Below are 11632 nucleotides of genomic sequence, written 5' to 3'. Positions count from 1 at the left end.
TACTTTGGGGGCGACTTGGGGCGACTTGCATAGACTTCTATACAGAAGTCGTTTTGCAAGTCGCCTCGGAAGTCGTTTGCAGGTCGCCTCGCTGAGGCGACCTGCAAGTCGTGCCGCCCCTGTGTGAACCGGCACTTAGGGTCCATTCACGCGGGCCGTCCGATCAGGTCCACCTGTCAGTTTTTCAGGCGGCCCTGGCCAGACCCGTCAGTCTCCACCTATAGAGCGGCGGATGTCAGTAGTGACATGTCCGGTGACACCCGCTGCTATCCGTTCCTACCACCAACGGATGGCGGTCCTATTTTCCATCCATCTGGCGGATCGGATAGGATCGGATGAAAACAGACAGGTGGACCATTTTCATCTGATTTCCCCAAAGAGGAGAGCGGGACTGTATCCACCTCCATTCTGCACAGTGAGTGGAGGCGGACCTGTCACCCGCAAGGGGATTTTGTCCCACCGAGGCGCCCGTGTGAAAGGGGCCTTATCTATACCAGATCCTTTACCCTAAATGAGGGTCTAGTTAAGATGTTAATGGAGGATACCCCCCGCCCCCCAAAAAAAAAATAACCCCTCACTCCCAGGTCATACAAAAAAAAGGGCTTGAGGCAGCAGGGGTGAGTTGGTGGTGGTGCGGGAATTTTATAGAGGGGGACCCAGACAAAAAAAAAAAAGGTAGGGTCCCCCCATAATGCAGGGGAAGGCAGAAGTGGGACAGGGTGGCAGGACTGGCACATAATGCAGGGGAAGGCAGAAGTGGGACAGGGTGGCAGGACAGGGACATATTGCAGGGGAAGGCGGAAGGGGACAGGGTGGATGCAGGGGAAGGCGGAAGGGAACAGGGTGGCAGGACAGGGACATAATGCAGGGGAAGGTGGACAGGGTGGCAGGACAGGGATATAATGCAGGGGAAGGCGGAAGGGGACAGGGTGGCAGGACAGGGACATAATGCAGGGGAAGGCAGAAGTGGGACAGGGTGGCAGGACAGGGACATAATGCAGGGGAAGGCGGAAGGGGACAGGGTGGCAGGACAGGGACATAATGCAGGGGAAGGTGGGCAGGGTGGCAGGACAGGGACATAATGCAGGGGAAGACGGAAGGGGACAGGGTAGCAGGACAGGGACATAATGCAAGGGAAGGGGACAGGGTAGCAGGACAGGGACATAATGCAGGGGAAGGCAAAAGTGGGACAGGGTGGCAGGACAGGGACATAATGCAGGTGAACGCGGAAGGGGACAGGGTGGCAGGACAAGGACATAATGCAGGAGAAGGGCGACAGGGTGACAGGACTGGGACAGAATATCAGGATGGGGACATTGTCGGGGATAGTAGGATTGGGACAGGAAGGTAGCACTGGGATGGAATGTGAGGAGTTGTGGCACAGGGACAGGATGGCAGGACCGGGACATGATGTCGGGGAAGGCAGTGCATGCACAGGGTAGCAGGACTGGTACAGAAAAGCAGGCCAAGGACAGGATGGCAGGACGGGACTGAAAGGTAGTACAGGGACAGTATGGCAGCACAGGGACATAATGCAGAAAAAGGCAAGACGGGGACGGAATTGTCGGGAATGGTAGACAGAGAACAAGGTGGCAGGAAGGGGACATAATGTCAGGGTGGCAGGACAAGAACTAATTGTCGGGGTTAGTATAAGGACAAGATATCAGGACTGGGATTAATTGTCAGGGGTGGCAATATACCGGCACTTAATGTCGGGGGTGACTGGAAAGGAATAACTGGGGGGACGGGACTGAATTGTCGGAGAGTACAGGGACAAGGTGGCAGGACAGGGACATAATGTCTGGGATAGCATTATAGGGGACAGGACATTAGGACGGGGACAGGGTGGCATAGGGACAGGGAGAGGGTGGCAGTATAGGGACAGGGTGGCATAGGGACAGGGGGAGGGTGGCAGTATAGGGACAGGGTGGCATGGAGACAGGACAGGGACAGAGTGGCAGTATAGGGACGGGGCAGGGTGGCACTATAAGGACAGGGTGGCACTATAAGGACAGTTGCAGTATAGGGACAGGACAGGGTGGCACTATAAGGACAGGGTGGCAGTATAGGGACAGGACAGTGTGACAGTATAGGGACAGGATATCGGGACTGGGAGGAATTGTCGGGCTCGGTGACAGCTCAGTCCCAGCACATGACAGTCCGGAGATCAGGTCCCTCCGCTGGGTGATGGGACCGGAGACTGAGAGCCGCCCGGGGTGGCAGCCTTGTCGTGTCATAAAGTGGGCGTGAAGTGAGTGTGAGCTCCGCAGTCCCGGTATAAAGCACCCCCCCTCCTCCCCTTCTGCCATCTATGTGCCAAAACAAACCGCCTTTCCTATTTATTGGGCGGCCAGCGCCGGGAGCGGACACACTCAGCAACACCCGACAGGCGGCGGAGCGCTGCACCGAGCATCCCGGGAGAGGAGAGCCGGTCCCGGGAGCGGTGACAGAGCCGTGGAGTGCCGGGACGGGGACTGGAGGGGACGCACACCTGTGATCGCACATACGGAGGGTCCCCCCCCCGGTGCCGGCGGATGGAGCTCCCGTGATCCGCAGCCCCAGGGAGCCCGGACGCCCCATGCAGCTGCCCTCGATCGTGCTGCTGCTCTGCGGCGCTTTGCTGCTCCTCAGCCCGGCGGTGCGAGGCTGCGGGCCGGGCAGGGTGGTGGGCAGGAGGCGAAGACCGACCAAGCTCACCCCGCTCTCTTACAAGCAGTTCAGCCCCAATGTGCCCGAGAAGACCCTGGGGGCCAGCGGGAGGTACGAGGGCAAGATCGCCCGCAACTCGGAGCGCTTCAAGGACCTCACCCCAAACTACAACTCGGACATTATCTTCAAGGACGAGGAGAGCACCGGGGCGGACCGGCTCATGACACAGGTGAGGGGTCCGGTGAGGAGCTCAGGGGCTAGGATATGGGACAGGTGAGGAGCTCAGGGGTTGTGGAATGGGAAAGGTGAGGAGCTCAGGAGCTAGGGTATGGGACAGGTGAGGAGCTCAGGGGCTAGGATATGGGACAGGTATGGAGTTCAGGAGTTGGGGTGTGGGACAGGTAAGGAGGTCAGGGGTTGGGGTATGGGACAGGTGAGGAGCTCAGGGGCTGGGATATGGGACAGGTGAGGAGCTCAGGGCTAGGGTATGGGACAGGTGAGGAGCTCAGGGGCTAGGATATGGGACAGGTAAGGAGGTCAGGGGTTGGGGTATGGGACAGGTGAGGAGCTCAGGGGCTGGGATATGGGACAGGTGAGGAGCTCAGGGGTTGGGGTATGGGACAGGTGAGGAGCTCAGGGGTTGGGGTATGGGACAGGTGAGGAGCTCAGGTGTTGGGGTATGGGACAGGTGAGGAGCTCAGGTGTTGGAGTATGGGACAGGTGAGGAGCTCAGGGGCTGGGCTATGGGACGGGTGAGGAGATCAGGTGTTGGGGTATGGGACAGGTGAGGAGCTCAGGGGCTGGGCTATGGGACGGGTGAGGAGATCAGGGGCTGGGATATGGGACACGTGAGGAGCTCAGGGGCTGGAACAGTTGAGTAGCTCAGGGGCGGGGGTATGGGACAGCTGAGGAGCTCAGGGGTTGAGCCCAAGAATTTAGGTATGGGACAGGTGAGGATCTTAGGGATTGGGGTATGGAATAGGTGAGGAGCGCAGGGGTTGGGGTATGGGACAGGTGAGGAGCTCGGGTGGGGTTTAGGGACAGGTGAGGAGCCCAGGGGTTGGGGTATGGCACAGGTGAGGAGCCCAGGGGTTGGGGTATGGCACAGGTGAGGAGTTCAGGTATTGGGACATGGGACAGGTGAGGGGCTCAGGGGTATGGGACAGGTGAGGAGCTCAGGGATTGGGGTATGGGACAGATGAGGTGCCCAGGGGTATGGGACAGGTGAGGGGCCCAGGGGTTTGGCGCATGGGACAGGTGAGGGGCCCAGGGGTTGTGATATGGGACAGGTGAGGAGACCAGAGGTTGGGGTATGGAACAGGTGAGGGGCCCAGGGGTTGGTGGATGGGACAGGTAAGGGGCCCAGGGGTGAGAGTAGAAAACAGATAAAAGGCTCAGGGGTTGGGGTAGGAGACAGGCGAGGGGCCCAATGGTGGAGGGTAAAGGACAGGTGAGAGGGCCAAAAGGTAGAATCATGGTACAGGTTAGGGGGCAAAGGTTGGGTTATTACTTAGGTGAGGGGCCCAGTGTCGGATTATGACACAGGTGGAGAACCAAAGGTTCAATCAAGACACAGATGAGGGCATACAGATGGAATTGTAACACCTGTGAGGGGCTAAAGGTGTGATGTCTTAAGTGAAGTGAGTAAATGATGAAGGTGGGCTCATGGAACAAATAAAGGGATGATTAGATGATTTCACAGGTATGGAGGAAGAATGTAAAGGTGGGATGATGGCACAGGTAAAGGGTTGATGGTGGGATAATGGCACATATGAGAAGTTATCCCTGGGGTGATGGCACAGATAGAGGAATGAAGTTTGGATGATGACACAAGTGAGGGTAGGAAGGTGGAATGATGGCACAGGTGAGATGATAAAGGTGGACTGCTGGCACAGGTGAGGGTATGAGTGTGGGATGATGGCATAGAAGGGAAAATGAAGGTGGGATGATGGCACAGATGAGATGATAAATATGGGATAATGGCACAGGTGAGATGATAAAGGTGGGATAATGGCACAGATGGGAAGATGAAGGTGAGACGATGGCACATATGATTTAATAAGGATGGGACGGCGGTCCAGGTGCGATGATAGAGGCTGGATGATGGCACAGATTGGAAGATAAAGGTGGGATGACTGCACAGATGATATGATAAAGGTGGGATGATGGCACAGGTGAGGGGATGAGCGTGAAATCATGGCACCAGTGAGAAACTAAAGATGGGACAATGGCACAGGTGAGGGAATGAAGATGGGATGATGGCACAAGTGAGGGGATGAAGGTGGGATGATGGCACAGGGGAAAAGGTTGATGGCACCAGTGAGAAACTGAAAGTGGGATGATGGCAACTGGTGAGATGTTGAAGCTGTAATGATGTCATAGGTGAGGATATACAGATAACTACATGACAGTAGTAAAGAAGTAAAAAAGAATGAAGTGATGTCAAAGTTGAGAAAGAGGAAACCAAGAGGATAAGTTGCTAAAAATAGAGCGTGTCCTAGAACAGATAAGGGTATAGGGCAAAATATTAGTATGATATTGGTGTATAGGTAGTGTGATATTGATATATTGGTAAAGTGGTTGGTAGTGTGATTGTGGTATATAATCAGCGTAATGGTGGTATATAGGTAGTGTGATAGTGGTATATAAGTAGTGTGATCATGATTTGTAGGTAGTGTGATGATGGTATGCAGGTATTGTCATTATGGTATGTATGTAGTGTGATTGTGGTGTATAGCTAGTGTGATGGTGGTATATACAGTAGGTAATGTGATGGTAGTATATAGTTATTGTGATGGTGGTATATAGTTTTGTGTGATGGTGAAGTACAGTTGTGTGATGGGAGTATATAGGTACTGTGATGGAGATATATGGGTACTGTGATGGTGATGTATGGATACTGTGATGGTGATATATAGGTTCTGTGATGGTAGTATATAGATACTATGATGGTGGTGTATGGGTACTGTGATGGTGGTGTATAGTTACTGTGATGGTGATATATGGGTACTGTGATGGTGATATATGGATACTGTGATGGTGATATATCAATACTGTGATGGTAGTGTATAGGTACTATGATGGTGATATATGGGTACTGTGATAGTGATATATGGATACTGTGATGGTGATATATCAATACTGTGATGGTAGTGTATAGGTACTATGATGGTGATATATGGGTACTGTGATGGTGGTGTATAGGTACTGTGATGGTGATATATAGGTACTGTGATGGTGGTGTATAGATACTGTGATGGTGATATATGGGTAGTGTGATGGTGGTGTATAGATACTGTGATGGTGATATATGGGTAGTGTAATGGTGGTATATAGGTAGATTGACCATGTACTTTTAATCTGTGCTTTGCTACAAGTTGAAATAAGGCTCTCAGCTTTGGGCAGGTTATAAAGGTAGCACATGACTTATAACAGGAGAGGAGATGGGATGAGGGGAGTGAGGAGGAGGATGAAGAGCGATGAGGGTCATGTATCACATTTTGGAGCAATTTAAGGGCTGCACTCCATTGCAATGCTTGTAGGATAAATAAAGGAAAGGCTTTATGATACTGGTCATTAGACAGAAGGCAGCCTTGTGACATTCCCATCTGATTTACTACCGAAGTGTAAATATACAATAACATGCAGCGATTGTTCTTGCTTTTGGTTTCTGACAGTGAAGGCAAATGTTTAACTGGTTACTATGGACTACTTCACATTTGTTATTTGTAAACCATGTACAGTCTTATGACACAAGTTTATGGTTGAAGGATTTTGACTGCTTCTTGGATAGGTGTGGTGCACATGAGAATGAACAAAGGGCACAGACAAGGTGATCAGAATACTGCATTGTGTCCAGGGGAGGCCAAACCGGACAGGTGACCGGTCATAGATAAAAAAAAAAACATAATACATGGATGATGATTAATGCAAGATCAGTCCAATAGTACTGAGATTGGTTAGCAGAGCAACCTTTAAGCACTTCAAGTCTATGTCCAGCCAAAAACTTTTTTTAATAGAGCGAGGAAGGATTATAGACCTCCTGTAGGGTTATTATTGGTATTCAGATTTACTGCAACTTCCTGTCCTGGTGACAACAGTTTCACCAGACAGAAAGTGAGGAAAAATCTCCAATAGCAACAAAGAAATGAAAATGCTTAGTAGAGGAAGGCTAGAACCCTAACAGATTTTTTGTTTTACTGCTACAGACAGCCGTCCAATCTGGCTGGGGTACTATCCTTCCTCAGCTCCACTAACACAAAAAGCATTTATCTGCGCTCCACTTTTTTCCATCCTTTCCTGTCTAGCGAGATATTGGGGGTTGATTTACTAAAACTGGAGAGTGCAAAATCTGGTGCAGCCAGATCAGCTTCCATTTTTTTTTTGTCAAAGCTTAATTGAACAAGCTGAAGTTAGAAGCTGATTGGTCACCATGCACAGCTGCACCAGATTTTGCACCCGTCAGTTTTGGTAAATCGACCGCATTGCCACTAGGGCCCCATTCAGGCCCGCCAGCTCCAGTGCGTCGCGTTAATGCGCTTTTATTTTTTGCACGTTAACATGCGTTGCTTCAAGGCACCCCATTCAAATGAATTGGCAACTGATGTACTAGAATGGACCGAAAATTGGGCATACACATTTTTTTTTTTCACACATCTCATTATAATGTGCAGTATTGTGTTACCATGTGTTGTTTTGCGCTCAACACATATGCATGTGCTAACGCACCACAATAATTAGAGAAAATTGTTTCATACTTACCGTAAACTTTCTTTTCCTGGTGCCTATCTATGGCAGCATACCTGTGACAAGCTCCGCCTTGGCTCCTCCCTCAGGACCAGTGAATATTATAAAAGAAAAGAATTAGTGCGCTCCCAGCATTCTACGTAATATAGCATACCGAGGGTGGGATTGTATGCTGCCATGGATAGGCACCAGGAAAAGAAAATTATGGAAAGTATGAAACAATTTTCTGATTTCCTGGTGCCTCCATGGCAGCATACTTGTGACAAATAACTAGCTAAAATGGGTGGGATGATGCATGGTAAAAGATTTTTTATTTGAAAAATAATTTAAATAGGCAAATGATAGCCTGTCTGCCAGTTTCTACAGAGAAAGCTTCCGGGTCTACTCAGTAACGTCTCGTAAACCCATGTTGGGGTGACCATGATGCTACCCTTTTGTTTTGATGGATACGTCTGCTCTGGCCGTCCAAGAAGCAGAAAACAACCGGGTGGCATGCAGCCCAACTGAAGAGGGGGTACCAGTCCCCTATCCCTGTACACCTTCTTAACCAACTTGATAATCCCCAAAACTATTGTACTAGAGCAGGGATCTGCAAACCATGGCTCCCCAGCTGCCGCAGAACCACATGTCCCATGAGGTATTGTAAAGCTCTGATATTCACAGACATGACTAGGCATGATGGATACTGCAGTTCCCGGAATGGCCGGAGGGCCCCAGATGATGCTTCTTTGCCCCTGTCTTTTATTTATTTATTTATTTATTTTGGAGTATTACAAATAGGTTAGATAAAAGTCTGAAGGGAGTTGTGGCTTGAAGATAGTGTCTTAGTACCGAAGTAATATCGTCTTTGTGAAGAAGGTCAAAATTGGATCTGAAAAGATTGGCAGGGCCCAAGGCTCTGAGATAGTAGAGGAAGAGGAGAACTTAGGGATGAATCCATGTACCGTTCTAAGTTCCACTCTATCCGAGTACAAAAAATAATATTATTGCCTTCTGATCCCAGAGCCTGAAGTTCTGATACTCCTCAGCCTGATGCCATCGTCACAAAGAAAAATAGTTTCCAAGTGAGATTCCACAAGGATGCTAAATAAGATGGGGCAAAAGGCTGTTTGGATAAGGGCTCCAGAGTGAAATCCCAAGTGGGAAAGATTTGTTTTAATGGGTGGGCTTATCTTCTTGACTGTCTTGAAGAATTTGATTATTAAAGGATCTTCAGCCCATCTCTTGTTGTCACAGCAGAGATTGCCACCAGCTGTACCTTTAAATTGCTTAATCCAAATCTTAAATCAAGGTCTGCTTGCGGGAAGTCAAGGAGTTGGGAGGAAGAGGGTACATCAGGATTGAAGTTTTGCCATTCACGAACGATCTAAACTAATTCCAAACCTTGTCACACGTATTGTCCATTGAAGGCTCCTGTGCTTTGAGCAGAGTTGAAACAGCTCTGGAGGAACATCCTAATGATTAAAGCCTCTGTTTTTACCATTCTAATGTGAAGGTTCAGTCTGTGAGGATTCTGATGGGTGTGATGCCTCGAGCCAGAAGAAAGGGTATCAGAGGAATATTTACCGAAGGCTGGACACTAAGAAATATTGCCCTAGGAAATCATGGGTGTCCCTGCAAATATGGCAGGACTGTTATCATCGTTTATTGTTGATATTGCAAGTCTCGAGAGAATTTGAGGTAGGAGGCCTAAATTAGATTGCATACCCAAGGACTTGACAGGGCATCTATTGTTTCTGCCCAAGGGTGAGGTAGATGTGAAATAAACCTCTGCAGCTTGGTATTGCTTGCTGTAGTAAAAGGATGCAGTTCAGGAAAAGTCAGGAAGTTCAGGAAAAGTCCACTGGCCCACAATCCAACTAACTTCGAATGTAGGGACCATTTGTTGGGATCCAGGAATTTTTGGGATAGGTGATCGCCATCTTTATTTAAGTGGGATGGAAGATAGACTACTCTTAGGTCCTTCAGATTCCCCTCTGCCCAAATGAAGATGGGTTCCACTTCCCTCAGTAAGGAACTGTTGGTTCCGCCTTGGTGATGTATGTATGATATTGCAGCTCTATTGTCTATCCGAATCAGAACTGATATGTCCTTGATCTGATAGAGCAAATGCTGTTGATTCGAGATAAGCCACCTGGATTTCCAGGATATTTGCGATGATGTGTGCCACATTGAACGCCCGTCTCTCTTGAACCAACATCTGGTTGCAATGTGCCTCCTAGCGTATTGCATTGGCGTCTGTGGTAACTGTGGTCCAGAAGACATGCCATAATGGACGTGGCTTTACAGGCATCTCCCTCTTTGTCCACTAGTGCAGACCCCTGTGCATCAACCTTGTTTGATATATGGACTGGGATAGATGGTTTGCTCCGTTGCTTCAAGAATTCTAGCTAAAAGGTTCCTGAGGTATCCATGTGTCCATGGGACATCTGGATACAAAAAGACAAAAATACCTATTAAGTTGAGTTAGCTGGAGGCTGTTATGTAGGACTATGTCCTCACTCTCCTTACTTTCTGAATGATCGCTCACACTTTCTGAGATGGCAGGGACACCGTCCCTTTTGTGGTGTTGAATAAGGCGCCTAAACTGGAGAAAAGATGACTCGTTTGATGATTTACCATCCAACCGTATCTTGATAGTGTAGGCCACAGCATCCACCTATGTTCCACTAGCTGGACTGGATCTTTTGATAAAAGGATATCGTCTGGTTAGTGATAAGAACTGAGACCCAGTTCTCATGAAGAAGCTTGGATAGTGATCCGAGCCCTTGTGAGGGCTCTGAGGGAAGTGCAGGGTCCGAAGGGGATACTCTGGAATTGTAGATGGGCCTGGTCGACCGAAAATCTCAGATACTTCTGTAACAGTTGTAGTATGGGTGTGTGCAAGTAAGCATCCCTGAATCCCCGGGTACATCTAATTCTGCAGTTCTGGGGAATCAAGTCTGACTTTCCTCCTGTGATGCGGAAAATGGCTTTTTGTAACCTTTCTGCAAAGAGTGATTTACCATAAAAAAAGGGTATTTATACTAATTTTGTTTTGACAGTGTAATTTTGACCACAATACAATACCACGGTAAAGTCTGCCGAGAGCCATAATTCGCCCAAAGCCTTGACTATATTTTCCCTAGGAACATTTTGATGAATTACTGTTTCCATGTTTTTGGTTCATGCCAACAGGGCTTTGGATAGAGATAAAGCAATTGCTGACTTCCAGGCGTCTCCCCTAATTTGGTAAGCTCCTTTAAATTGGGTCTATTCATCTGTCTAAAGGATCCTCAATTGAGGCTGAATTATCGATTGGTGAGATGAAATTCTTTGTTATACGAACCACTGCCGCGTCTACCTCCGGCGGACCGTCTGGCATTGGAGAATCTTGTTCCGACCGTGGATAAAGTTTTCCTAGGCAATTGAGAGGAAAAAACATTTTTTTTTCTTTTTTTCTTTCATCTTCAACCATGTCTCTGATATCATCCATCAGAGTAAGCCTATGTTTCCACTCTTGTGACCTGAAAGTCGCACGATTTTTGCCACAATTTTGATGCGACTTGAAACAATGCCTGTGTATTCTTGGGGTCTATGGACCTCAAGTCGCATCAAAGTGGGACTAGAGTAGTGCAGGTCCTAAGTCGCATGACAAGTCGCTCTAGTGGAAACTGAGCCGAAAGAAGGAAACCTGCTTCTTTAGAAATGGGAAGTACATCTTTTGACTACTCAGATGTGGTGTCTGCTTTTTCCCGGCCAATAGCTGGCTTTACATGCTGGACATAGGGCTGAACTAGGATAAAGTTGAAGACCGAGGGCCGAGCTCTTCTGAGGTATCCTCAGATGGCCCACCATCATCCAGATGTCTAGTAGGGATACTTGCTGCATTGTGAGAGGATTCTCCCTCGAGGATGAGCCAGGAAGAGTTAAAGTTATACTAAAGGATCGTTTTTTATTTTTTTTTAGATAACAAACATATCATACTTACCTCCACTGTGCAGCTCGTTTTGCACAGAGTGGCCCCGAACCTGCTCTTCTGGGGTCCCTAGGCGGCTCTCACGGCTCCTCCCCGCATTAGATAACTCCCTTGGAGAAGCGCTCTCCCGAGGGGGTTACCTTGCGGGCGCGCTCCAGAGTCCAGCATTCTGCGTCCATAGAGGCCATGGTTTGGGCTGGACATACACTTTCAGTGGGTTAAGATATAATATTAATAATATTATATTATAGAATATTTTAAAATTCACCTTAACCCTTT

General features: G+C 48.7%; 1 protein-coding gene across 2 annotated transcripts in view; it reads left to right on the top strand.

Moving 5' to 3' along the window:
* The first annotated feature begins 2286 nt into the window (after positions 1-2286).
* LOC141147204 (indian hedgehog protein-like) overlaps positions 2287-11632 on the top strand; it is a 158679-nt gene continuing 149333 nt past the window's right edge. The window contains exon 1 of one of the 2 annotated variants that reach the window (XM_073634362.1): positions 2287-2878. In XM_073634362.1, the coding sequence (XP_073490463.1) occupies positions 2579-2878 (300 nt within the window). In that variant the 5' untranslated portion in view covers positions 2287-2578. The remainder of the gene's footprint in view (positions 2879-11632) is intronic. The other variant, XM_073634363.1, reaches the window with a different exon arrangement.

Source organism: Aquarana catesbeiana, linkage group LG06, assembly GCF_042186555.1.
Source record: "Aquarana catesbeiana isolate 2022-GZ linkage group LG06, ASM4218655v1, whole genome shotgun sequence".
Taxonomy (NCBI): Eukaryota; Metazoa; Chordata; class Amphibia; order Anura; family Ranidae; genus Aquarana; species Aquarana catesbeiana.
Note: the sequence above shows the minus strand (reverse complement) of the source record. Positions and strands in the feature narration are given on the sequence as shown.